The sequence below is a fragment of the Zea mays genome, chromosome 7 (genome assembly GCF_902167145.1).
Source record: "Zea mays cultivar B73 chromosome 7, Zm-B73-REFERENCE-NAM-5.0, whole genome shotgun sequence".
NCBI lineage: Eukaryota > Viridiplantae > Streptophyta > Magnoliopsida > Poales > Poaceae > Zea > Zea mays.
Window position 1 is genome coordinate 13942427 of NC_050102.1, and position 27804 is coordinate 13970230.

Sequence of the window (27804 nt, forward strand, 5' to 3'; positions counted from 1 at the left end):
AAGTGCAAATCAAAGTACAAGGTATGTTTCTAGACTTAGTATATTATTTTGTATACTAATGTGCTTGTCTAAGTGCTAGAAACAGGACCAAGAAAAGAGAAGATTTGAATTGAAGAAGAGTTGGCTCTGTACAGCCAACAACTGCTCGAGCCTGGCGCACCGGACTGTCCGGTGGTGCACGAATAGTGTCCGGTGACCTAGGCTTGCCGCTAGTGAACTGGCTGCTCTCGGGAGATGACGGAGTCGTACGGCTATAATTCACCGGACTGTCCGGTGTGCCGTCAGTGACAAACTCGTCACTCTCGGGAAAAGGAAAAAGGCGACGTGGCTATAATTCACCGGACTGTCCGGTGGTGTACTGGACTGTCCGGTGAGCCAACGACGCCAGCAGCAACAGTCGTCCGCGCGATCAACGCGTGACACGTGGCCCGCCCCAACGGTCGGCTCGATGCACCGGACTATCCGGTGTGCACCGGACAGTGTCTGGTGCGCCAACGGGCCGGAGGAGCAACGGTCGGTTGCGCCCGATATGGAAGGAGATCGTGCACCAGACATGCTACTTAGTCGCACTAGAATCGCGTGTCTCTTGTGTTGCTTTTTCTGTGATTGTTGTGTTCACAAGAACTCGCTTCAAAGCTACTTAGTCGCACTAATACTTTAATAACTAAGTTTTGTGGCTATTTAGTGTTTGATTTTATAGGATCACCCATTCACCCCCCCTCTAGGTGCTCTCAGGTCGTCATAATAGGGGAGCCGAGTCAAGCCCGACTTATGTGTCCACATATGCTGCTCACCATATCCAACAAAACCACCTTCTGTATTGGCCACGAGCCTATCTATCTGTTGATGAATTTCGGCACCAGTCATCGTTGCAGGTGGGCGGTGTGTCACTACAAGTCTACGACACCTTTTGTAAAGTTCTTGATGTCTAGGCGGAATGGATGGTTAGGAGAAATTGTCAATGTTTATCGAATGACGAATATTTGCCACCTTTTTTAACCAAAGGAACCTAAGAGCTTCCTTGCAAACTGGGCATGAGAACTTACTGTGAACACACCAGGTGCAGAATAGCCCATACACTGGTAAGTCATGCATGGAGTACTGGTACCAAACATGCATTTTGAAGTTTGTCTTCGTAGCTCGGTCATACATCCATGGCCCTTCCTCCCAAGCACGTACCAATTCATCGATCAAAGGCTCCATGTACACGCCCATTTTATTCCCTAGGTGTCCGGGAATTATCAACGACACGAATATATTCTGCCTTTGAAAGCACACACCGGGGGGATTGATTGGGATAACAAACACGAGCCAACATGTGTACGGAGCAGCGCTCATTCCATAGAGATCGAACCCATCTGTGGCCAGCGCAACACGTACATTACGAGCCTCTTCGACTTTCTCACGGTGAATGGCATCAAAGTGCTTCCATGCTTCACCATCGAATGCGTGCACCATCTTGTCAGGATTGTACCATGTCATCTGTTTCGCGGATTCCTCGGTCATGTATATACGCTGGATCCTCGATATGAACGGAAGGTGTCGTAGGATTGTCAAGGGGATGTCGAGCTGCCTCTTCTGTCCATCACCAGAGTCTACCTCCATGAACCTAGATGATTTACACTTCGGATAGTACTTTGCCTCCGCGTATTCTTTCCTAAATAGCACGCAGCCCTTCGGACAAGCATGTATATGCTCATACGTCATCTTGAGTGCACGAAGGAGTTTCTGTGCCTCGTATATGCTATTTGGCAGAACGTGATCCTCCGGAAGCAGGCTGCCAATAATCGTCAACGAGCCATCGAATGTGTCTCGACTCATGTTGTACTGCGACTTCAATGCCATTACACGTCTAATGGCATCCAATTGAGAAACCTTTGTGTGACCGTGAAGGGGCTTCTGTGCCACGTCAAACATGTCGTAGAACGCCTTTGCAGTCGGCTCTAGCTCGTCGTTCGTACATCCTCCGGTGTACTATGCCTCGTGATAATCGTTCAACATATCCGCTACCCCCGCATCGGTATCATAATGCTCGACGCGTTGTCTCAGCATCTTCTCTCTCGTACGATGCACTTCACCATGAAAGATTCACCGAGTATAGCCCGACGTAAATCCTTTCTTCCAAATATGTTCTACCATAGACTTCTTTGATTTTCTTTTCCGGTTGGCACATTTGCTGCACGGGCATGGGACTAGACTCGCTCCTTTAGCAGCTTCACCATATGCTCGTTCCACGAAATCATCGGTCTTTCTAATCCATTTAGAGGTGACATCATTCCTTCATACACGGTACGTGTACATCCACTCACGGTTCTCCATCCTCTAAAAAAATTAACAGAACTCTATCAACAAAAAATTTCGGCTGCACCTCTCCTGCGTGGGGAGGTGTCCAAAACCTGCAAATAAAAGTAGCAGCACGATGACTAACAACCACACATATTTTAAGGCCTTGTACATAAGGGAGCAAGCATACATCAAGCTTGTTGACCTAAAGCTGGCAGAGTTTGATGTGAAGAAAGTGTTGTAAATTGATCATGACAACAGGTATAAGGGAGCAAACATACATCGAGATGTAGTATTTGAGATACTGTAGTATCTTTTCTAATATAGTGTTTGGCAGACTCTTCAAAAACTATGTTTTCAAAGCTGTAGTAAGTTTTCAATATTGTGGTAAAAAATGTCTTGACATTAACTGTAGTATTCTAATACTGTAGTTTTGAAATAATTTATTTACAAACAGGGCCTTAACTGGAGCAAAGCGTAGCCTACATGAAAAAGGTAACTTCGCATGCAGATTATTGCAGTATTACATGAAAACGGTAGTAATTCCTGAGCTAAAAACCGGATTCCCGCGCTGCTTTGTATCCTCGCACCTGATTGGCCTAGTAACACCTCCCACGGATCGTCTTCCCAGCTCCCCATCGGCCGTCCGTGCCACTATCGATCCGGCCGTCCATCGCGTTTGCACACGGATCGAGGGGCCCACCACCCCACCCTTTTCGCGGGGTTTTAAAAGCACCCCACCTCGCATCCCCTCTGGCATCACACACTCGACTCTCCTCTCTCGCATCCGCAGCCTTTCGAGCTCTACTCCACCCCCTCGATCTCGAAGCGCAGCAGCAGCAGTCAGGCGGCCATGGACGCGAGCGCAGCCGGAGCCGGCGGGAAGGCGAAGAAGGGCGCGGCCGGGCGCAAGGCCGGCGGGCCGAGGAAGAAGTCGGTGACGAGGTCCGTCAAGGCCGGGCTGCAGTTTCCCGTCGGCCGCATCGGGCGGTACCTGAAGAAGGGCCGGTACGCGCAGCGCGTCGGCACGGGCGCCCCCGTCTACCTGGCCGCCGTCCTCGAGTACCTGGCCGCCGAGGTGCTGGAGCTGGCCGGCAACGCTGCCAAGGACAACAAGAAGACCCGCATCATCCCGCGCCACGTGCTCCTTGCCATCCGCAACGACGAGGAGCTCGGCAAGCTGCTGTCCGGCGTCACCATCGCCCACGGCGGCGTCCTCCCCAACATCAACCCGGTGCTCCTGCCCAAGAAGACCGCTGAGAAGGCGGCGGCCAAGGAGGCCAAGTCGCCCAAGAAGGCCGCCAAGTCCCCCAAGAAGGCATAGAGGGGCGGGCGCCTTTACCGCTGTGATGTTGAATGCTCGTGTTCAGTAGATCTTTACGTCTGTAGTGTCGTCGTTGTTATTGGAACTGGTTAGTAGATCTGTGCATTGTGGTTGAAACGTGATTCCCTGATTTCAGAAATCTAATTTGCAATTTGGGTGCACAAATATACTCGCAATGGTTTATATAGTCCTAGTGCGGAAGACTAACTGAATAGGTTTTATTCGGAATCTCACACCAAACATATCAATATTTAGAAACATGAATTGCTAACAGCTGGGTCAACACCATAAGATATCTATCAAGTTCCTGGTATATGACTGTTGGAAACAGTTGGATGCAACACAACTTTGTGGAAGCGTCTTGCCCAACTCGACCGTAGATTGCTGCAACAAAGTGGCTAACCAGTATACAACCATCCTCCACAACAACGCTAAAGTACTTGAAATAACCAGCATCTACAATGAACTTTAGGCTCTGTACTAGGAAAGTGTTGTTACCAATCCAGTAGTACAATGAGAAAATTCGGTTTGGAAACTAGATATATCTTGAGATTAACATCTGAGCTGCAATTTGTACAGGACATTGAATGCCAAGCTAGGAAGTAACAAAGCTACAGGACTAGCTAATGCATCATATTAGAGCAACAAAGGAACGGGATGTTCAGGAATAGCCAAAGCTCCAAGGCAAGCATGGATAATGGATTGGTCACTGGCCAACACCACAAAACAAAACTGGGAAGCTCCCAAAGGCTTGCAAACGGGCTGGGAATGTAAATACAGTTCCTTTTCTCACCCCATTTCTCGGGACCCAGGCAAGAGAATGTTGGGTTCCTCCTATCAATACTAACAAAGAAACCATTGTCTCGCACACCATCCACTTTTACCCACTTGGCTGGTTCAACTTGAAAGTCTAGGCGAAATACATAAAAAGTTCCAGAAAATCCACAAGAGGGATCAATTATTACTGAGAAGTGAACCAAGAGAAGCATGTCACCACAGACCCAGACCACCAACCATGGTGCATTACACAGGCCAAGAAACATGTCCGCGTCCCAGACAACCAGGGGCGGAGGGCTTAGGGCATGTTTGGTTCGTTACCTCAATTGCCACACTTTGCCTAACTTTTTTGCCTAAAGTTAGTTATTCAATTCGAACGACTAACCTTAGGCAAAATGGGGCATAGTTAGCCACAAACCAAACAAGCCTTTAATGTGGCGAGGTATGGGGGTTTGTGGCTGGTTATTTTCTGTTTCTATTTCTTCCTGCCGCTTTCCAGTTCACTTACAGTATTTAACCCCACACTTCCTGGGCTGGCTCAATTACCCGCGTACAATACGGCCCGTCGGCCCATCCGACTTACAACTCCACACAAGCACCACACCTCTCTTTTTCAGCTACTGGTTCCCATTCGGCACCATCTTCAGGCTTCAGACATCGATGGCACAACCTATCTTCAATTCAGGGTCGTGACATCTGCCCCACTTGAAAGCTTGCTTGTCCCCAAGCAGGGGTCCAACACTGTGTAGAGTCTAGAATAATGAAAGTGACGAAAACTTTGCTTGAGGTAACTGTAATTTTGCAGTGTCGCTGAGCGCCTGAGCCCAGGATAAATGTTCTTTGATCACAGAACTGTCAGCAGCCCGTTGTTGTATCCAAGCAGCCACCTAACGTTGGAAACTGCCTTTGATCATAGAAACTGCCAACACCAAGACTGCATACCTATACAATGAGTTAAAGAAGTAACCACCCATGGAAACTGCTGCTCTCCTTGTGTTTGCTGGAAAACTGGACACTGCCTCACCAACTGCTCAACACCGATTTTCAGATCTGTCCACCCAAACAGGCTCTAGACCGAGTAATAAAGAACAGCCCTCCCATAGTACCCCCAAACAACGGAATCATGAAAGGTTGAAAACGATATAGTATTTACTGCTAAATTATGTCCACCCAAAGCTGATGAAGCCTTCTAATATCGCCCTGCTCCTGTATCTCAACTGGTTGGACAACAATGTCACCATACTAAGCCATAAATGAACCCACTCGTGGCAAAACATCAACCTTATATTCTCCTTGCCTTTATCATACACCATTCTGAATTGTAAGCCCATTAATTTTTTCATGATTTTTTGTTGAGTGTCTGGCTGTGACTGAACTGCCATAGCATTGTTTCCTAGGCTAAAAGCATTGAACCACCATTGTGTCAGTTCAGATATCACATGTCGAACACTGCCTTTGTTTTGCCTCCCATCAAAGAGAAACACATTATTGCATTCCGATCTCATCTCATGTCCAGTACATGCTTCATATAGGGCAAGCATGAAACTATCCTTAGTAAGAGGCGCTGCCCAGTTGGATCCATGAGCAAATGAGCCATTTAGAATAGCTTGATCTCCGCACTTATTAGAGCACAAGAAAAGAAGCCGGCCTGCATCCTGCCAATCAAATGAGGACACTGGTGTACCATTTACCCAAGAGATTCCAAGTGCAACCAAGCTTCTGTAGGAGATTTCTGGTGCAAGATGTTTCAAAACCTGTGCTGCCCATTTTGGCATGGTTATCCAGACTTCAAAAGTAGAATCTCTGCAAGCCACACCCGTGGATGGCCAACACTCAAATGAAGATGGCTTGTTATCCTCATTATACAATAGAACACAAACTAACTGCCACTTCTCAATAATTTCATTCCTGATACGGCTCCCTAGAAGCTGATCATCAAAACAAGTTTGGCGCAGCCAGAAACAAGAAACGACACATGTGCAAAACTGCAAGTTGTGACTTCGCAACAACTCCTGTGGAAGATCTTCAGCTTGAAGGAGTGGATGAGCACTGACTCGGTTCTGAAGTTTACTCGCACAAATCTCAATATTCAAGAGTGAATTCAAACCATCTTCTAGTGCACCCATCAAACATGCATCCAGGGTGCATGGTACTCCACAGAGAAGAAATTTCATGTTCACGTCTTCATCATATACTCTTATAGCTGAAAAACCTTCAGGACAACCTTCTTCCTCAGTGTTCTTATCATCATCTGAAGCCCATTCCTCATCTTCTCCTGCAGCAGTCAAAAGAATCTCCTTGGAAGTAGGATCAGCCTCAACCGTGGTAACAAAACCATCCTCCTCGATGGCCTCTTCCATATCTTCAGTAATAGGAATGACCTGACCTCATCAGGCATCTCCCTTACAGGTGAGAATTCGGCCAAGTCCTCACAATCTGCAACTGGGGCATCATGCTTCTTCGCAACGACACCTAGGATTGGTGAATCCTCCATGACTGCCGAGGAAGCAGATCTCTCAACATTGATAGGTTCCTGCTCTTTCACAATTCCTTCGTGGGTCTTTGTGGACTGTTTCTGCATAATATTCACCACTTCCTCCATCTTAGGATCAGGGCAACTCTTAACCAAAACAGCTACCGATCCTGTGGTTGCATCAGAAGAAATCAATTTCCACATCCCACACCACCTGTTTGTACTCCAGCGGCTCATCCATCTCTCTATCTAACTGTTGCAGTTCCTCATCCCAAATTACAGCCTCAATTGGCATGGCATCAAGCACCGTGTATTCAGAACCCTCATAGAAAAGAAAAATCACCGCCTCGCTACCGTTGTGCGGTATTTCATCGAACACCGGAAGGGCCACACCTCCATCACCCTGGTTATCAACTTCACACCGACACCCTCGTGCTCCAGATCGAGGACCCACCCAACTCTGTTCCTCAGGTTCTATATCCATGTCCCTGGCCATGCACCGCAACACCTCATGTGTTGTCTCCAACTTTTGCGCCCCTTGGACCCTCTCCTCCTCGGCCTTCCATGCACCCACCGCAGCCCTGCCCGCTTTTCCCAGCAGCTGTTGTTGAACTCCTTCCACACCCATCACCTTCTTCTCTGTCAGCAGCTCCAACTTCGCCATCAACTCCTTCCACCGATCCCCTTCCTCCTTCGACTTTCCCGCCATAGACTCCAGCATGCACCAAAATACACGATTCCCAAACAGAGAAAAATCGAACACCAACTCACAGTGCACGCGAAGCCCAGACTGCAGGAAGGCACTCAGACCTTCCGTCGAACAGGTCGTGAGCGCTGCTCCCTACCGCGGCCACACGCCACCGAAATCCGCCGCCACACCCTCGCCGAGGATCACCTAGAACATCGGGGAGGAGGGCGCCGATGAAGAGCCGAAGACATCAAAGGCGTCGGAGAAGAAACCCTTACGCCGCGAAAACCTAGGTCGCTGGAACGGGATCATCGCTGAGAAGGACGCGACCCGCACCGCGCAACACCGAGGATTGGAGAGCTTTGATTGATATCACGTGGCCTCGGCTCGCCCAAGTTTCAGTCGGAGCTGAGGACGAAGACACGGTTTGTGGCTTTTAGATCCGACGGGTGATCATACCACATGAGTAAATTCATATTCATCCGTGGATTGTGGATATAGACTATTTTTTGTCGTGAGTATGTTGATGAGGTTATTTTTTTTTATCGTGGATACGAGTGGATAATGATAACTGGTGGATAATGTTCGAGAACAAAGGTAGTATATTTTTAAACTTCTTGTGAGCAGAGCAGTTGCTAATCGCTAGCTGTGCTGTGCCTCCTACGAATCTTCTGTAGGATAGTTACGCTTCCACCTGCTCTCGAACTGTAGCAATAGAAACGTGTATGTATCAATGTATGTATGTATTAGTCTAATTTGGAGAACACACCGCGAAGCCAAAAGTTGATCTTTACAGGGTGCAGTTCTCAAGGTCATTTTTTCACCTAAACAGGCTTTAGCTACTTGGCAGCTAGTATATATTTCTAAACATTTCTAAACTTCTTGGAATAAGGAGTAAGGACAGTCACGCCTCCAACTGCTCTTCTATAGCACGAGAAAGTTTGGAATATAACTGAGAAGAGCTGAACAGGAATCACTAACAGCGGGTCAACAACAACAGACAGCAAACAAGTTCCTGGTAGATGACTTAAGGCAGTTGGATGCAACACAACTGTGTGCCAGCACCTTGCTCAACTCAACCGTGGATCGCTGCAACAAAGAGCAGTTGTCTGTGGCCAACCATAATACAATAATCTATTCATCTTCCACAACAATGCTAAAGTACTTCAAATGACCATCATCTACAATGAACTTTAGGCTCTGTCATAGCAAAGTCTCATACCAAATAGTTTCAGTTACTGTCCAGCAGCACAGTGAGAAAACTCGGTTTAGAAACCTAGATATATCTTGAGATCAACATCAACAACACCTTAGCTGCAATCTGTACAGGACACTGAATGCCAAAATAAGAAATAACAAAGCAACAGGACTAACTAATACATCATATTGGAGCATCAAAGGAAATGGATCCTCACAAATTGCCAAAACTCCAAGGCAAGCGTGGATTGGTCACTGGCCAACACCATAAACAAGACTGGGAAGCACCCAAAGGCTTGGCAGTCGGCTCGAATGTACACGGGTCAGATACTTTTTTGCATTGTAACAACGCACCGCCTGACCAACTTCGAACACACCCCAAGGCTCATTAGAATCTGCAAGCGGGCTGGCAATGTAAATACAGTTCCTTTTCCCGCCCCATTTCTCGGGACCCAGGCAAGAAAACGTTGGACTCCTCCCATCAGTACCAACAAATAGAGCATTGTCTCCCATATTATCCACTTTTACCCACTTAGCTGGCTCAACTTGAAAGTCGAGGCGGCATACATTAAAGGTCTCAGAAAATCCAGAACAGGGAGAATCGATTGTTACTGACAAGTGAACCATGAGAAGCATGTCACCACAGACCACCAACCATTGTGTACTATCCAGGCCTAGAAACATGTCCGCGTCCCAGACAACTGCTACTTCCTGCAAGCTCAGCTGAGGTTCCAACTGTATTCTGTGAAGCCTCCTAAGTAAGTCAATAGCAAATATCTCACCTTTGAACGACACGATTTGACTAATACACTCGACACCCAAAGGGTGCTCAGACCAAAAGTCTGATCCAACCTTCCACTGAAAAATGGATGATCTTGAGCAAAATAGGAGACATGAATTAGATAAGTTGATTGGAGCAACAAGGGCTCCATGGTAGACATTGCGGTTGTCAGTGAATTTGAGCTTGGGAGGCCGCACGGTAGCACCGCTGTACACATTGACAAGGAGGCATTGCTCCAAATTGGAGAAGATAAGATAACCATATGAGCAGCCCAAATACCGCATGTAGACCTGAAAGTCTTGGAGGGCCGAACAACTAAGGGAGGAGGTTTGCTTCGCAGGATCAGTGAGCTGCCAATTGATATCGGATAAAAGTTTTGCCCTCATGTACCAGCGATGGGGGTGAGAATCACAACCATCTGATCGAAGGTGGAGAGGTGGGATGTTAAAGGTATATACAGGTGGGAGGGAAGAGAGCACAGCGCGCCAAGAACGGCAGGTGCCAATGAAAGCAAGGAGATCATGGAATGAGCTAACAAGAACAATTATTTGGAGAAGCAGGCTGTCCAAGAGATCCACCCAAACATCAGGGCCAGGTGCCGAAGAGGGGGTAGAGCTTAAGGCGTGGCAAATCTTTTTGGAGGGGCTTTCTGCAACAGCAACTTCCCTGTCAATCAAAGCAAATTCGATGATGATGGATTAATGAGATGAAGATGACAAACGAAAATATGCTTAAATTCAAAGTGCTCTTGCTACCGACCAAGACAGACAAGGAATATCCATTTCATTTAACTCCATAATAGGGTGCATATAAGCATGCCAAACATCATCCAGAGCAAAGTACTATAATACCACGCACAACTTGCACATCAGCATAGATATATTTCTTAGTAGCCTGAGGAATCTACTTTTTTCGTCTCTCGTGACAGGGACAATACTTTGAATCAGGTTTCAGGTATAGGTACCCCAAAGACGAAAACATCAACTCATCAAACAAGGAGACACTGAAGTTAATTTGAAAAAAAAGGGGAAAAAGTTTACATCATCATCTGGACAGTTTAGGCTATTCAGGGGGAAATGGTACCTCGAGCAGCTGAAATACACCTTTAGGCTTTGCTAAATCTCAGAAAACCATGCAATTAGTTCAAGCTGAGAAATTTTCAAATTTTAACAGTTCCATCTGCTGACCTCTTCCTGGACCCCTGTGCTACCACGAAACAAGAACCAGATGATGCACGAAAGGTACTACAAGGCACTAATTTATCTGAAATTCGGTATGGAGAGGCGAGGTAACCAGGAACACAAGAAACGTTAAGCAAGCTCGGACGCCACATAAACGCAGTATTTTTATTTCTATGGTAATACAACTGACATGCTTTAGCAGCTCGCAACAAACATCAGGCAAGAAGACTCTGAGTCCATTGAGCATTTTATTTAGGCAGCACTATAAACATTTTATTTGGGCAGCATTATAAGGGCATGACCATTAATGAATCCATGTCCGGAACTCCGGACCCTGCCTGCTGTCTGCTTCGATCTCTCTCCACATCTACCGGTCTACCCAACGAAACGTGAACCGAATGGAAACAGGGGGGGCATGGAGCGAGGGTGTAGGCCGTTAGGGTAACGAACGCAGGCGGACCTGAGAGTGTTGGATTCCAGAGGCGAGGGCACTCCTGGGGAAGGCAGCGGCAACAACCGTGCTTGACGGGGATGCACACAGCGGCGGCGGCGGCCGGCCATGGGTGACCAGTGTCTGTGCGTCGCAGGAGTCGGCGGCGTGGAGACTGTGGAGAGCAACGAAGCGGCTGTTGATGAATGATGATGATGGAACCTAGCGGGTGGCGAGTGAACTGAACCTAGCGAATTGTTAGACTATCTGTGCCATTCTCTATCTCACTTACGTTTTTTTTACACAGTCTTTACACGGGCCGCTGAAAATGGTCTTAGAGCATCTCCAACAGCTTTCCAGAAGTCTCTCCTAAATTATTTTTTTTAGGAAAACACAAAAACAAGTCTTCAACAGGTCCCTTAAAACACTCTCAACTTTTTCATAACCCTTAAACTCCCTCATTTATAGCTACAAATGAGCGGTTTTTTAGGCTCCACAGAAACAATCTGCCGCTTTAAGGGATATGTTGGAGAAATGATTAAAATCTACCCCCACTAATTTTTTAAATATCCCTTAAAACTGATTTTAAGGAGTTATTTTTTAGGGAGCTCTTGAAGATACTCTTAGGGTGACAGACTTCAATTGTCTAGGCCCAACCAGGCACGTTGCAGAGGCAACAGGTGAGGCCCATCAGGCCACAATGGAAAGCGAAGAATGCTGGAGACCACGACAGTTACATAAACGAAATCAATGTCGAAACTGATTAAATGACTTCTATTCTCCCGTCCTAAATTATAAATTATTTTGTTTTCTAATATATATATATATAGATATAATTTATATCTGAATATATAACGAATGGCTAATAATTTAAAAAAAACCTAATGCTCCCCTAATTCTATAGGGGTTGTTAGTTTTGTAGCTAATTCTCGTGTAAATACTACAAAAATGTTTCTAATAGCCTCGTAATCTAATTTGATCTCTCCTAATCTCATATCCTGACTTTGTCCTGCCTTAACTCGAATCTAAACCCCAACGCCAAGCCCACCTGCTAGCGTGTAGATGATTTTCTAGCCCCTCTAAGAGAAGGGATGGAAAACAAAAGAACTCTTAGACCGGAACTTTATCCATATCATGAAATGGTCAACGCAACGCCAAGCCCACTTGCTAGCTTGTAGATGATTTTCTAGCCCCTCTAGGAGAGGAGATGGAAAACAAAAGTACTCTTAGGCCCGAACTTTATCCATATCGTGAAATGGTCAATGACGCTTGTTTATCTCGATCGCAAGGCAACCAATTAATAACAACACAGAACAATTTATAATCCGTTTGATTTTTTATGCCAAGTTTGATTGGATCGTCTGATTTAAAAAGTTTTTTTTTAAAATGAAAAAAATTAAAATCATACTTAAAGTATACTTCCTCCGTACAAAAGTCTTCATTCTCTAAGCAAAATAAATTCTTCCAGGAATCCACATCGTTTAAGCTAGGGACCATAATTTACACCTCATCCCAGACGTTCACGACTCCTAGTTTGTGTTGCTTTATTTGATGCGTCTTTATTGTCCAGTTGCTTCAAATACGTCTCTGTTCCCTGCCGTTAATTCCATCCAAAGCATGCATGTCCGTGGCGTGCCCAGATTTTCGGTTCGCAGGTGATGGATGACAGTTTAATGAAAGGTTTTCGCGACTTTAATATGTGTATATTGAAAATACAAAACGGCGCTGCATAATTAACTTCACACCATAAGGACGTAGGGATGTCCTTGGTCTTGGCGCGGGACACTTAAACGATGAAGACTTTTGGACGAATAAGTATTATATAGTAGACGATACCATATTAAGGGCTCGTTTGGCAAAGCTCCAGCTCCTGCTTCTTTAGCTCCAGATCCTGATCCTCGTGAGGAGCTGATCCTCCTGATTCTCCTAGAGAATCAGAATCATTTTTAAAACCGTTTGACAAATAAACTGGTTCTTGTCTTCTGAAAGTTGGTGGTCTATGGCGATTGTCTGTTTTACCCTTTGCAGTTCAACTTTGTTACAAACCAATAAGTAGGATGCATATATGGAAAAAAATTATGAAACAATAACATATAAAATATTCCCATCATAGTAGTGTATAAAATGGTCTCAAATGTTTAATCCATAAATTGGTTCGTTATGTTTTTGTCCAATGGCAATTGCGGGTAATTTCGATCAAACTTTGGGAGGTCCATATTTGGTTGGTTGAGGAGCTGTTTTAAGGGAGGGTGGAGCAGGTTTTTTTAGATCCCACCTTTCTTCACAAAAAACGACTCCCGATCTTTCGGCTCTACACGAGAATCAGTTTAAAAAATTACCCGTTTGACACGGCTCTTCCAGATCCTCGCTTAGAATCAGGAGCTGGAGCTGTGCCAAACGGGGCCTAAATATTAAATATAGAGTCGGTCAAATTTGAGATAAAAAATAAAACAAATTACAAATTGAAACGAGAAAATATATTATACTGCTACCGCCAACTGGATGTGAGTAATCACCAAATCATTAGAAATCAAGTAGGGTAGAGACAGAGACAGAGACAGAGCCTCGTCGTTGACATGAAGCAAGTCAGCGAATAACGAACGAATATCCCACGCGAAACCCCTAGCAATAATCAAACGCACATGATTTGGTCGTCGTTTTCGGCTCGCCCTCGCCGTCTGATCCCCACCTCCACCCTTCCCTCTCCTCAAACAACAGCGGCACAGCGCTCGATTCGGCTTCGCCTCGACTCGCGGGCTCCCCTCGCAAAGCTCTAAACCCCTCTGAGAGAACCTATCCGGGCCACCACAACCGCCACCCATGGACGGCGGCGACGCTCCGGCGGCGGGAGGCGGGAAGGTGGCGTGCGCGGCGTGGATCCGGCGCCGGGAGGACAAGTCGGCGGCGGCGCCGGCGCGGGTGTTCGCGGCGTACGGCCGGGCGGGGGCGGCCGGCTCCCCGGCCGCTCTCGAGGTGCTTGGCTTCGACGCCAAGGAGTGCTCCCTCTCCCCCTCTCCCCTGGTGCGGAAGCGGCCCGTCCGGCTGACCGGCTCGACCTCCTCCTCGGTTAATCGTTTTGCCTGGTCCGGAGTCAGTCGAGTTTAACCTCAGTTTTGTGCCGCAGGCGAGGGCCGTGATCGGGGACGGCGGCGCGGGTGACGCGCCGCGCGGCATCGCGGTGCACCCCGCCGGTGACGAGCTCGTCTGCGCCACGGCGAAGGGCTGCAGGTGCGCCATTCTCCTCCTCCTCCTCCTTGGAGGCTGCTAGTTCGTGTTGGTGTCGAAGATGGATGGGGCGGGGTGTGGCCTCGATCGCTCATTCCCTACGCAGGATTTACCGGTGTTGTCTGTTTGGGTGAGATAGCGTCGGAAGCAGGGATGGAAGCAGAATTTTTTTTAGGACAAACTGAACTAAACTACTGCAATATACAATATATGAGTCCATTCTACACTATATGTGTATATTTTAAATTTTAGAGGAGGTTTCAGTAAGCTCTATGGGCTCGGGAGCGGTAAGAGGGGTTCGAGCCCCGCCTGCCCCACCGCTAGCTCCGTCCCTGGTCAGAAGGTTGGTCTGTAGGCGAGTGCCTTCGTTGCCGAGTGGTGGGCACTAACTGGTTGTTGAGTGTGGAATTCAGAGCGGTTTCAGACTATTTCTGTGGTTGAACTGATCAAGTGATAGCCGACTTGCTATTTTAGGGAGGCTCAATTAGGGCTCTGTTTTGGAAACCTAGAGCATCCTCTCATAGTCTCATTACTCAGCACCAGATCACGGTTTGGTTCTTCGCTCTTGGAGTGAACCAGTGGTGCTGCTGCTGCCCATCTACTAACAATGCTGAAATGTACTCGTCCTTTACCATTATTATAGATTCAGGGTCAGGTTGTGCTGATTACTAGCAATTGGACAGCTTTGCTGGTATAAAGGGGAAATTTTGATCCACATGTTGGACATTGGAGAGGTCATCTGGATACTAGTGGAAACACAGATTCCAGCACTCCTTGAAAGCACTTTCACAAAATTAGCATTTCCTTCTAATTATCAGTCTTCTTTGGCACCATAGTACCAAATGGTCACAAATCTTAAATAGATTGATCTATGCAATCGAGTAATAGATTTTGTGGAATTTGTACTAGTTCATTTGGGAATATATGCCACTTAGATCTTCGCGACCTTCCAAATTGCAGTGATTTAAGTGTCTCACGATAGGAATTTCTCCTCCTGGCAGTTAAGTTATGTAAGAAATTCATAACATGTAATTTGCAACATATATGTAATGCTTACACTCTGGTCCCAAGTTCTAGTAAAACTACCCTTATTAGTAACACCTATAGATTTATGTGTTACAAAATGTTTTTTTGACAAAGGGGAACCCCCCCTATTTCATTAAGAAATAGGAAAACAGAACCGAACAGAGTTTCATGGTTGCGACCAGGCGCCCATCATAAGGTCGAACTAACCTCACCGCCCTTTAAAAACGCTTCCAAAGCAAAGCATACTACCGAGTGTGGCAACAACCAATACCCAGACCCGCCTGGATTACGAATCCAACAAGCCACACAAAATACTGACAGAACAAGGCCTATCAAGCAACAACCTGACTACATACATCAAAAGACTGATCCCATGTCCTCGACCACGGCCAACACCTTTACAGCCGACTGAAGACACACTTCAAAAGCTTTGAGATACAAATTGATACATGAATGGAAAGTTACCATTGCAATTTATGCTTACAGCTATACACAGTATGTAAATTTGTATCATATAATTGCATTGTCACATGGTTTTTAAGGCGTCACCTAGGCGTCGAGGCGCTCAAAAACTCTGGGCATCCACCGTCGCCTTGCAGGAGGGAGCTTGAAGGAGAGGGCGGCGGCGATGGCTTTGGTGGGACCTCGAAGGGTAGGGGAGCGGTGCTGGAGGGAGATCGAAGGGGTGGGCGGCGCAGCTGGAGCTGGAAGTAGGGAAGCAGGATGGCAGCGCTGGAGCTGAAAGCAGGGCAGCGGCATGAGGGAGGGGGGGGGGGGGGGGGGGGGGGGCGTGAGGGAGCAGGGCGACGGGCGTGAGGGGTAGATGATAAGTAGGTCAAGACAGGTATGGGAGGGCTGGGCATATGGGCTGAGCTGGTGGCCTGGCAGGCCTTTTTTCCTTCCCCTTCCTCTTTTCTTCTCTTTTTCTCCCTTCTCCCTCCCTCTTTTTTTCCTTTTTCTCCCTCCATCCTGCTGCCATTTTATTCGTTTATATGATAATAAGGCGTCGCCTAGGCGTCCAGAAGGTGGTGGAACGCCGCACCTCGCCTTAACGCTTTAAGAACCATGCATTGTCATCAATTTCACAACAAATGGTCATCTGGCTAATTTAAAGCGGGCTTAATTTTGCTAATGTATATTATTTGTGCAATAGAAATTTTTTCTTCCTCAGTTTTCTTGTTAATCTAACCAATTCACATTTGTTACTTTTCACATCAATTTCATTCCTTTTAGTTTTTATTATATTATATATTAATATTGAAACCTTGTCCCTTGTCTCATTTTATTTGTTTGTCCTTTGCTTATATTCTATCAAGTCCATGGCTTACCATACCATCTTTCCAAACTATAGGTTATTCAAACTGATATTTGATGAGTTCACAGTACGCATTATTCCAAGAGATGCTCCTCTACTAGAATCTGTTGGACCACAAAAGTGTCTTGCTTTCAGCACAGATGGTGCAAAATTTGCAATTGGTGGAGAGGTATGGTTTTGTATTATATTGATTTCTGAATTTCAAGGTTCAAAATTGTTTTCTTCCCATTTTGTATTTTTTGGCATTCTTATTGTTTGCTTCTTGTTTTGTTATACCTGCTATAAGAAGAAAGTTGTCAGCACTCAGCAGTATATTTTAACTGTTTGTACATTTAAAATCCTTCCTCTGTACATCCTATATTTTGAACCACTCTTGCGTTTTAAACCCTTACATGCTATAGACGCTATTTATTCTAAATGTTTCATTTGTTGTCTAGTCCTATTGTTCAATGCAGTGACTTGTCTGATATCAATACTCTTTTTAGCTAAATCTGATACGCGTTGACTTGTTCTTTTGTACCACGGCAGGATGGACATCTCAGAATATTCCATTGGCCAAGCATAAAAGTGCTTTTGGATGAGCCCAAAGCTCATAAATCCTTCCGAGACATGGATATCAGGTCAGAACAGACCTAAAGCATTACTTTTATTTTTTTAATTGCTCACAGAGGAATGCCATAAATATCATCATTACTATAGCTAAATGTTTATGTAAAATGGACACACTCAGTACAGTTGTCTTTTGAACTCGAAAAGAAAACATAGATAGTATAACATATAGTTAATTCCAAACCTACATGTCAACTTCTTTTGAACTCGATCATCACCAACTGATACAACATTGGTGCGTTTCATTTTGTAGCTTAGACTCAGAGTTCTTAGTTTCAACATCCATTGATGGATCTGCGAGAATATGGAAGATAGATGAGGGCGCACCACTGGTCAATTTGACTCGATCCTCGGTATGTTATGATAATTTTCTTTTATTTATATTTACTTGTTGAGATGGTTGAAATTTTGACTTCTTTTCCCCACTTTTTTTCTTTGTATGCCTACAGGATGAGAAGATCGAGTGCTGCCGCTTTTCTAGGGATGGCATGAAACCGTTCCTGTTTTGCACTGTTGCAAAAGGTGTGCTTTTAATTGTTCTTGAGAGCTGTACATATGCGGAATTTAAGGCAGGCAGATTTTGATTAGATTTTTGTTCGTCACTGGAGCAGGTCCCAAAGTTGTTACAGTTGTCTGGAACATAAGCGATTGGGAGAGAATTGGGTACAAAAGACTTCTGGGGAAGCCTATCTCCACACTCTCAGTTAGCTTGGATGGGAAGTATCTGGCATTGTGAGTGGATGAAATACTTCTACTTCTGGTAGTGGCAAAGTACTGCAGTTGTACGAGCCATTTAGCATTTCTAGGAACATCTACACCTGCCAATTTTGGGATTAGCATGCTTCATACTTCAGCATCTCCTATGTTTCTTAATTCAAGAGTCTAGCCTATTTTTTCAGTATGATTTTGCTTGCCTGTATCTCTGATTATCTGTCCAACTCAAATATTACATATCGGCCTGGCAGTCGTTGTCTATTAGACCATCAGTTGTACAATATAATGACACTTTAATCTTGTTGGTGAGTGCATTATGTTGCGACTAACGATTGCGAGGAAGTCGCACTAGCTATGATTATCGCTCTATAACTATGTGCTGCACAATCTTCGGACTAACTCGCTTTTAGCATGCTCACATGGATCTGTGTTTCTTTCAGAGGAAGCCACGATGGTGACTTCTGTGCTGTTGATGTGAAGAAAATGGAAGTTTCCCACTGGAGCAAGAAGGTCCATCTTGGCTCCCCAGTCACCTCCATTGAATTTTGTCCTAGTGAAAGGTAACTACAGCTTGGCACTGTATAGTTTGGTAGTTCACTGGATACCTTTTCTTTTTAATCTTGCCTGGCAGCTTATTGCAGAGGTTAAGCCAGGCGTGATTGTTTATTATGTCATATAGTTAATTATTCATCACTAGGTAGATGGCATATTATAGTGTCATGATTTTAAACCTCTCTTAGTTATGCTTACTATAAGTATTGGTCGCCAATCTGTTTCAATACGTGGCATTCAGATACTGTGTAGTTCGTATTCAGTTTAGTTCACCTTGAATATGCTGAACCAACTACATGGATTTTTTCTGCTAGATTGGGCACGAATGCTAATACACAATGGGTTTGATTTTTGGAGCATCCAAGTTTTTTTTAGTGTTTCTCCTAACACGGGTGACCACTGGTATCGCAGGGTTGTAATCTCCACATCACATCAGTGGGGAGCAGAGCTCACGAAACTGAACGTGCCTGCCGACTGGAAAGGTTTGTTCAGGCAAATACCGTTTGGTCCTCATGTCCCTGTCCCTGACACAGTTTCCCTAACCAACCGCCTGTTCCTGTATACGTAAATAGTCATGTCTCTCTTCTCTGGCAGAATGGCAGGTCTGGCTCGTACTCCTGGCGCTCTTCCTAGCCTCCGCCGTCCTGTTCTACGTGTTCTTCGAGCGATCAGACACGTTCTGGAACTTTCCCATGGGGCGGCACCAGCCGGCGAAGCCATGGAACGTGCTCAAGGAGTCTCCTCCGGTCCCCGAGGACCAGACTCCATGGTGATGGTATTGCTTCCATCGCGTCATCTGTGAAGAGAAGAGCGATACTGTCCCAGACCCAACAAAGCCACCGCGTGCTGTTTATCTTGTTACAATTATAAATCGTCCATGCTTGTTCTACCACTCTCAGCCAGTGACCACGCAAGTTTGTAACCCTGGACTGCCATAAACCAGGTGATAGTAATTGAACATTCTGTCTTCGTGCGAGTGTCTGAGTGTGTATCCAGGTATTACCATGCCGACCACTGTCCTGCTTCCTGATGACGAGGTGGCTGATTTCCTCGTCTTTATTTATACGTTTTGGGATCAAGAGAAATAAAGGAGCTAAAACCTCTTTGCTATTCAATTTTGAATAGCAAGATGATTTTGTCCCCTAGCTCCCAAAGAAGCCCGGTTTGGAAACACTAATCGAGATTGGAGGGCATGGAATTGAATTGAGTTCAATACCAAATCAGCCATGGTATTTAAATGCGATGTAATTCCAATTCTATTGTTTGGATGTCACTTAATTAGAGTTTGGAATAGTTTGTTACAATTCCAAACAATACAGAGGAGTAATGTGAGTTTCTAGTTATAGCCCAATTCCATGGAATTGGACCTCTGATTTCAAATCTCAATTCCATGTGCAACCAAACAATAGAATTCTGGAAAGTTGATTCTAATTCCTAATTTCGTGCTCCAATATCTATATCCACACGGGGTATAAAAGAAGAATGGACTAAGTTGTGTTGGGTTTGAGTAATTACTCCATCCAAAATGAAGTGATGTATCATGAATCTATTTTTAAAATTTGGTGGGATGATCATATTTCTATATTAGTACTAACTATGAGAAATGAGATGGTGATGGATCAACTCATTACATTCTATAAACTCAACAAAAAAAAATGAGGAGTGAGAAAATGATAAATTAGCTTTTTACTTAAACGAAGATTCGATACCTAGTTCTGAATTGGAAGGATCCGAAAATTGTCTAGTCTCCTGTGCTGGTAATGATAAGTTGGAAGCGTAATTAGATCCGTTGTCATGTCAGGAAGATTTGCAGACTCCGGAAGCAAGAACCAAGAGCTAGCAACTGAAAAATTCCGGAACGGAGCTACAGCGATTTCTGTGTAAAATATCAAGTATGCTCAATTGCTCATCCTACGTGTAAGGTATGTTGGGCTTAACCATCTGTGTTTTTTTTTCGTGAGAACTCGGCCCAAAGCAAATGCCGTTCGGCTCCCTCGCGTTCCCACTTCCCAGGCCGGGCCCACAAGGGTCTGATGTTGGCAAAAGCACAAGGGTCCGCGTGACCGCGTGCGACTGCTAGGAGAGGCAGCAGGCAGGTCGCTGTTTCGCTCGCTTAAACCCCGTATCTATACGTACGTGGGCCGGCCCGGCCTAGCACGTCACATGCCCCATAAAGACATGATCCACAAAAACACATCTCTAATTATAGAATATGCCATGCTAGCACGTGAGTCTAGCCACATAAGTAGACCGGCGTTAAGAGCAGTGAGGACACAGGCTTCCACTTAATTTTGTTGATTTAGTGGAAGTTTTACCTTATTTACTATAATCATAAAGGTTTAATTGTAATTAACCTTTCATTTAGGCCCCCACTCATAATTTTGTCTAGGTTCACCCCTGTCTAGCCATCGGCTCACGGCACAGCCATAATTAATTATGTGTGTTAGCCTAGCCTAAATAGTCTAGAATATCTTAGTGTGCTAGAGCGACCCATATATATACAACAGTAGTACAAAAACAAAAAAGTACAAAATATATATGACCAAAATAAAATTAAGCTAGTTTACGGTTGCCATATTAAAAACCTTTGGTAAGAAATAAAAAGGTTACAACTATCAACTAGTTCAGAAATAATATTCAGTTCTCTGTTCAGTGTTTAGTTGAGTACTATACAACTATATGCAATACATATACATGATCATCATCACTATCCCCATCTAGGTACTGGTTCTTGAATGACTCTTCAAGCTCTGGATTCTCCAAGTCGTGTTGGTTCTGTAGGCTTTGACGGACCTTAGTTAATTGGGTCCATGTTTAGTAGGCTTCGATAAGTTTTACTTAAATAGGTCGTGTCAGACTAACCCGTATACTTGACTTGAGACCCAGACATGACTTATATATTGAATCATGCTGGTCCAGATCTACAATTAGATTGGGTCGTGTCAAGTCTGAACTGTGCTTGAAATTGTGTGTTTTAGACCGGTATGTTAGGCGGCTGGCTGTGATCACCACTCAGTCATCACCATGGATTAGACTGGACCACTCCACCGGTGGAAAAGGACAACAAGATAGTATTCATCTTCATCACGAGTGAACGTAACAAAAGTATATTCACATGTAGACCCCCACTCGTCATCCTTCAAACTGGCGGCCTTCCGTATAATTTTGCATTGCTTTTGCACTTCGTCTAACGTGGCCTCACCACTTAGGCCGTACAATTAGCTCCCACGTCAGCTGCGATAGCCGTAGAAAAACTGAGACACCAGTCAAACCCGCCAGTGGAATCAAGCCACCGCATCGGGCTGACCATGTCAACCATCCGAGCTGGCCTCCTCCTCTCCCGCTCTCCGCTCTGCCTCATCATCCCTTCCTACCTACCGTTGGCCGCTGTCGCCTTCTCCCTCTCCTCCTGCTGCCGGTCCACCGGCAGGCGCCCGTCGCCATCCCGGAACCGGGCGTAGATGTCGCCCCTGTAGAACCGCCACGTCCGCCACACCAGCACCAGCGACACCAGCGCGCCCGCCGCCGTGGCCGCCGTGATGATGAGGAACGACCGCCTGTAGCACTCGACCCCGAGGCACACCCTCCCGCTCCCGCCGCGCTGCCGCGCGGCCGCCGCGTCGTAGAGCCGCCCCGCCACGCGCACGTTCAGGATGTACGACCCCACGGGGCTGGCCAGGCCGCCCAAGTTGTGCAGCGTGGAGAAGCGCCTGAGCCCGAACAGCTCGGAGACGATGGCGAACACCAGCGGCCACTGCGCGCCGAAGCAGAACCCGACGACCACCGACGCCGCGTACAGCGACCGCGGCGCGCCCAGCGCGATCAGCGCGTGCCCCGCGCACGCCAGCAGCAGCACCCCGGTCAGCAGCAGCGGCCGTGGCACGCGGTGCCGCGCCAGCGCCGCCTCCGACACGTACCCGGCGGCCACGCGCCCCGCGTAGTTCCAGATGCTGATCAGGGAGACGAACGTGTTGACGCTCTTCGCCGGGTACCCCAGCGACTTGCCGATCTGCCCCATGTTGTCGATCGCCGTCAGCGTGCCGCCCATCCCGCAGGTGGTCGCCACGAACAGCACCAGCATGTCCACGCTCACCAGCGCCTGCAGGATCGTGTAGTCCTCGCCCCGGGCCGGCGGCCGGAACATGGTCCTCACGCCCCAACCACCCAACGACCCCAGGCAACACGACGACGACGCGCTCGACGTCGCCGCCTGCTGCTGCTGCTCTGTCTCCTCAACGGCGGCGGTGGCGGCTGCTGATGACATCTGGACGCTGGACGGTACTGGTGGAGCGCCGGCGTCCACGACGGCGATGGTAGGGGGCGGGTCGGCGGCGGCGTCCAGCTGGCGCTCGCGGTAGATCTTGTACTCCTGCTTGACGACGACGCCGAGGGGCATGAGGAGGAGGATGAGCAGCGGCGCGGCGGCGACCCCGTACGCGGCGCGGGAGAAGGGCACCTGCCCCTGCACCACGATCATGACGAGGAGGAAGCACGCCAGCGCGATGGACAGGTAGAGGAAGCAGAAGAAGGGGTCGGAGCTCGTCTCCTGCCCACCGCCGCCGCCGCTGCGCCGCCGCCGCGGGTACGGCATGTAGCGGATGGTGTGGACGAACGCGACGGACACGGCCGCGGGGAGCCAGGCGACGAGCAGGATGAGCGACTCGGCGTCCTCGCCGCCGTACAGCGCCTGGTACAGCTGCGCGTACACGGCGCCGCTGAGGCCGACGAATCCCTTGAGGATGCCGAGCACCACGCCGCGGGTCTCGGGGAAGTTGTTGACGCACGTGACGAGCGCGCCCGTGTTGGCGAACGCCTGCGAGTTGGCGCCCACGAAGAAGTAGGCGCACACGGCCCACGGCGGCGGGCGCGCGGTGCGCCCCGACACGGCCAGGTACACCATGAGGTAGCCGAACAGGTTCATGCCGGCGCCCGTGGCCAGCACCACCCACGGCGGCGTCACCTCGTTGAGCAGCCCCGGGAGGACGCCCAGGTTCGCGCCGAGGTCCTTGAAGAAGGACACCGTGTTGAGCGTGCGCTGGTCGTACCCGAGCGACGACTTGAGCGCGCCCGAGTAGCTCCCGAAGACGTACGTCGCGCCGGACGACGCCATGATCAGCAGGCTCGCCAACACCGTGAACCACCGCCCCACCAGCACCTGCCGGGCGAACCCGCGCGTCAGGATCACGCCCAGAGCGCTCCCCGGCGCCGCCGTCGCCGGCGAGCTGCCGCCGCTCGCGGCGAACACCATGGTGGCGTGGCGACGACGACTGGCAGCTAGCGCGAGGGATGTCCGGCGCGGGTGACTGATGGGCGCTGGTTGGTGTCTGTTGGGTGTGTGTGAATTTAAGGAGCTGATTGAGGGAGAAAGGAGTGTGGATGGGTGAGGGTGACGGGCTGAGGCGTGCTCTGTTACGTCCCTTTCACACTTGTCTTAATTGGAGTTGGAGGTTAGGGCGAGTTCGAACTGACTAAGGGCCTGTTCGTTTCCGTAGGATTGCGTCAAGAATTATTCCTGTTGATCAAAACTTATATAAATTAGAGCAACTCCAAAAGAGCACTAAAAAATTCTTCCCCAAAATCACTTATTAGGGGCTGTTGTTAATATAATTTCCCCCAAAAAAGTCTTTACCCACAGCAGACTGCTATAAAGTGATCGCTAATATTTTTTAAACAAATTAAGTGGGCCACAACAAACCAACCGTGTTTTTCGTTCCGGTGCCTCCTGCAGCAGCAGGCATCGGACAGGCATACTGTAACCTCCAATTCAAGCATGAACCACAATGTAGTTCCACAACCACAATGCAACAACATGTGTTTCTGTTCACTGCAACCTAAAACACTTGCTGGAATTGACAATGGAGCACAAGTGACGTCTCTGTTCACTCTTTTGGTTTTGTAGATCAGCTAGAGAAGCTGGCAACCCTCCAATTAAAACATGAACCACACAGTGACATATTCAAAGAGTGATATATATCGTTGTCAGTTATGAGATACAACTTAATATCAACATAACACAATGCCAAATTACCGGTTCACAAGGGAAATGTTTATTTCACAGAACAAACAGTATAAACAGAAACAAAACAGACTTTGACCACAAGCTGACATTCAGTCTATTTCACTAAACAAAAAGACTCACAGCAAGAACAAGTTCACCTCATCACAAATTGCTGAAGCGTGAAAATGAAGTATAAAAAGAAACAAAAAATTAAACATATGCACTACATCGTTATCAGTTCATTGCACTACATTTATAAACCAACTAATAATTGTAGTCATTTTGAAAAAAATACTATAAACATGGAAAAAATATGTGCCATCAGCAAAACTTTAACCAGAATTATTACATGCAGAGCCAAAATACGATCTTCCACAATATATATTTAACAGTCAAGCGAGATTCAGTAACAGGCCTAGTCTGCCCAATCCTGTGTGCCCAATCAATTGACGGGTCCTCAGCATAAGGGTGCCACCAGAGATTAAGGAAAATTACATGGCAAGCAGCAGCCATTTTGTGACCAAGGTTACCAGCTTTCGGTGACATAATCATAACTCTAACCTGAAGAAGAAGAAAAAACTTCTGCCTAGTATTCTGGAAACTGCAAAATAAACAAAAGCATGAAAAAACAAACATAACATATGACCTCTAGGTCAGTGTTAAAATCCTTCACGACTTTATCTCTTAATTTGAGAGACATTGTTCCATCTGGTCTCATGTACTATACAATTTCATATTCAGTGAAAGCTCCAGCTAAATCCAGCATGCCAGTCCACTCGAAAAAGATAATGCCAGAGATGCAAATATTCCGCTACATAGAAGCAGCTTCACTCGGCGGCGCCGTTTGCTATATCCTACATGGATTCCACCCCCACCGACCCACAAACGAAGGACGATACCATGCGTGGACATCCGCCCTTGAATCCGCCTGTGTCGACAACCTTGAAGCCGCCGCCCTTCAAGTAGCCACCAACGCCGCGTTGATGACGACCTACACGCTGCGCCGCATCTGGTCTTGAAGAAGCCGCCAACGCCGCGCCGGTGACGACCTACAGGTCGCACCGCACCCGCCCTTGAAGAAGTCACCAACGCCGCGCCTGTGAAGAATGCATTCCTCCAACGACGATGGTGTCTCTCCCGCCGCCGCCCGCCTTTCGTCGAACAAAACTGCACGCGCAGCTGGGAAAAAGTCGCGGAAAGCTACTGAATTGAGCGTGCTCTGGAGGATTTGGGATAGTTTGGCTTGCGCATATATGCGGGATCCATCGTCTCCTTTACGGGAAGCCGAAAAAATGGGGAAAGGAACAACAGTCTGTTGGAGGCGAAGAATTCGGAGTTTCGACGCGAAAAACACTATTCAGATTGATATGCGGCATCTCTTGGAGTTGCTCTTAGAGAAGCAATCCGGGCCGGAACAGGGTCCTTTCGATTGTTTGGGATTGGAGCCTCAGATTAATTCCTAGCCGGATTACTTCTCTAATTTACATAGATTTTGATGAGCTAAAATAAATTATGTCTTATTCCGGTACAACCGAACGGGTCCTAAGGGCATGTTCGTTTGTGTTGGATTGGTGGGTCAGAACGATTCCTAACCGTATTACTTTTCTAATTTATATAAACTTTGATTAGATAAAATGATTTCGGATGCAATTCCACACAAACGAACAAAGCCTAATTGAGGACTTGGATCTTGAGATGAGGGAAGGGAGCACGACGGACACAGAGGCAAGGGAACCGGCCGTTGGCTGGCTACCAGCGTGGTGCACGACACGATGGGATGGAACCCGGCAGCGCCGACGAGAGGAGCGCGGCGCACCGCGCACGTCACAAGGAGTGGCGAAGGAGCGCCGACGAGAGGAGCGCGGAGACCTCGCTGGCGGATCTCAGACAGCGAGAGGAGCCGAGGGCCGAGGCTTGGAGTCCCCAAGAAAATTAAAGATGACTGCCCGTCAGAAACGCGTGACGTGAGCAGCCGGAGTAGATATTCCGACGAGTCTTGCGGCGGCACGCGAGAGCTTGACTCGGGAGTGCAGCTCCAGCGCCAGCGCCACGACGACTACTCGTGGAATGGGAGCACTGCACAGGCCTGCCCTGACTGTGTTCTACTTCTTCCGGCGTGGACGCGTGGTGACTGACCGGCGAGTAGCGCGCGCGACGTTCTTTCTTTCTTTCTCCCTTTCATTCTTTCTTCCGAAGAGACAGTGATGCCGGCGTGCGGACCTTTGTTGACTGGCGGCCGCGACCCGTCCGCCGCGGGCGTCGCGTGCGCGTGAAAGCGCCCCCCACACCCCCTCGCCACCGGCCGCGGAGCGCGACGTGCGGCTGCGGCCCCGTGAGGACATGGACATGGATCGGCATCTCGGCAGGTGTGGTGGTGTGGACAGTGGACTGCGAGGACGCGGATCGGGCGGACGCCGCTTGGTTAGCGGTCGGCCCGCCGGACAGTAGCTCTTTGATTATACTACTGTTTTCTTGATTATATTGGGTGGGTGGGTGAGGGGCAAATCACGCTGCCGATTGTGCCGTGTTGTTAATTCATTTGGCGCAGAGGCGGTAGGTGCGTGCGGTGTTCGTGCTTCGTGGCGTCCAATCCAGGGACGACGCGAGGCCAGCTTGTTTTAATGCGATGGGGGGCATCGGAGTAGCTAGCTGATTGACGTGCGGGGGTGACCCTTTACCTACGTACGATTAGTGCTACGAATTGGATCCAATCCAGGTTCATCGTCCTTTCAGTCAAACGGGCTCGGACTAAGAAGATCCACAAAATAATTTGGACCGTGTCTTGTGAGCTTAAACAAGTAGAAATGGTGGCCTAGCCCAACCCCTAAAGCACGTTGTGGCTTCGTTGGATCGTGCCGGTACAAGCCAGACTCATATATCTGAACAACAAAGTTTAAATATTATAACCACGTAAGGTTCATAGCTTACTAAATTAACGACATTAGACATTAAACAATGATAGCATCATTTGACCACATAAAATCCAAATATTACAACCAAATAAAGTCCATAACTTACTAAATTAAAGAAAATTAAACAATATGTGCTTCGGCCCATGCGCGCGGGTCATACCGGGGGCCTAACGGCCCACAATTTGAGGCCCGATCCAGGCTCATCTTTGGGTCGTACTAGTCCGACCCATATTATTTTGTGTCGGGGGCGTGCTTTAGGCTCATATTTTTGGATCGTGCTCATGCTAGCCGAAAAAGCGTGACCCATATTCCCAGCACC

The 27804-nt window shown here is 47.5% G+C and overlaps 5 protein-coding genes across 5 annotated transcripts; 3 read left to right on the top strand and 2 right to left on the bottom strand.

The window, feature by feature from the left end:
• Positions 1-3039: 3039 nt before the first annotated feature.
• Positions 3040-3768, top strand: LOC100501984 (Histone H2A). Its single transcript, NM_001196581.1, has one exon. The coding sequence runs from the start codon at positions 3137-3139 to the stop codon at positions 3605-3607; it is 471 nt and encodes a 156-aa protein (NP_001183510.1). The 5' UTR covers positions 3040-3136; the 3' UTR covers positions 3608-3768.
• A 4889-nt stretch (positions 3769-8657) lies between these two features.
• LOC100273748 (uncharacterized) lies at positions 8658-11383 on the bottom strand. Its single transcript, NM_001148156.3, has 2 exons — positions 11165-11383; positions 8658-10189 (listed from the first exon to the last, which is right to left on the bottom strand). Exons 1-2 carry the CDS (start codon positions 11263-11265, stop codon positions 8995-8997), a joined length of 1296 nt encoding a protein of 431 aa, NP_001141628.3. The 5' UTR covers positions 11266-11383; the 3' UTR covers positions 8658-8994.
• A 2452-nt stretch (positions 11384-13835) lies between these two features.
• On the top strand, positions 13836-19688 carry LOC100382688 (uncharacterized). The gene is made up of 10 exons (NM_001175412.1): positions 13836-14155; positions 14259-14362; positions 16737-16869; positions 17229-17320; positions 17563-17662; positions 17759-17831; positions 17921-18041; positions 18464-18583; positions 18987-19057; positions 19170-19688. Exons 1-10 carry the CDS (start codon positions 13955-13957, stop codon positions 19346-19348), a joined length of 1194 nt encoding a protein of 397 aa, NP_001168883.1. The 5' UTR covers positions 13836-13954; the 3' UTR covers positions 19349-19688.
• Positions 19689-21664: 1976 nt separating this feature from the next.
• Positions 21665-23991, bottom strand: LOC103632070 (uncharacterized). Its single transcript, NM_001322878.1, has one exon. The coding sequence runs from the start codon at positions 23821-23823 to the stop codon at positions 21946-21948; it is 1878 nt and encodes a 625-aa protein (NP_001309807.1). The 5' UTR covers positions 23824-23991; the 3' UTR covers positions 21665-21945.
• A 1218-nt stretch (positions 23992-25209) lies between these two features.
• On the top strand, positions 25210-26636 carry LOC100381966 (uncharacterized). The gene has a single exon (NM_001174739.1). It carries the CDS (start codon positions 25215-25217, stop codon positions 25590-25592), a length of 378 nt encoding a protein of 125 aa, NP_001168210.1. The 5' UTR covers positions 25210-25214; the 3' UTR covers positions 25593-26636.
• The last annotated feature ends 1168 nt before the right edge of the window (positions 26637-27804 follow it).

What these genes read in the sequence shown, in the direction of transcription:
- LOC100501984 (NM_001196581.1), top strand. Translation starts at nt 3,137, where the DNA reads ATGGACGCGAGCGCAGCCGGAGCCGGCGGGAAGGCGAAGAAGGGCGCG.
- LOC100273748 (NM_001148156.3), bottom strand. Translation starts at nt 11,265, where the DNA reads ATGGCCGGCCGCCGCCGCCGCTGTGTGCATCCCCGTCAAGCACGGTTG. An exon ending in CTGGAATCCAACACTCTCAG is followed by an intron (nt 10,190 to 11,164) that starts GTCCGCCTGCGT and finishes TTTGATTGACAG; the next exon opens with GGAAGTTGCTGTTGCAGAAA.
- LOC100382688 (NM_001175412.1), top strand. Translation starts at nt 13,955, where the DNA reads ATGGACGGCGGCGACGCTCCGGCGGCGGGAGGCGGGAAGGTGGCGTGC. An exon ending in TCAATTTGACTCGATCCTCG is followed by an intron (nt 17,663 to 17,758) that starts GTATGTTATGAT and finishes GTATGCCTACAG; the next exon opens with GATGAGAAGATCGAGTGCTG. An exon ending in GAATTTTGTCCTAGTGAAAG is followed by an intron (nt 18,584 to 18,986) that starts GTAACTACAGCT and finishes CTGGTATCGCAG; the next exon opens with GGTTGTAATCTCCACATCAC.
- LOC103632070 (NM_001322878.1), bottom strand. Translation starts at nt 23,823, where the DNA reads ATGGTGTTCGCCGCGAGCGGCGGCAGCTCGCCGGCGACGGCGGCGCCG.
- LOC100381966 (NM_001174739.1), top strand. Translation starts at nt 25,215, where the DNA reads ATGACCTCTAGGTCAGTGTTAAAATCCTTCACGACTTTATCTCTTAAT.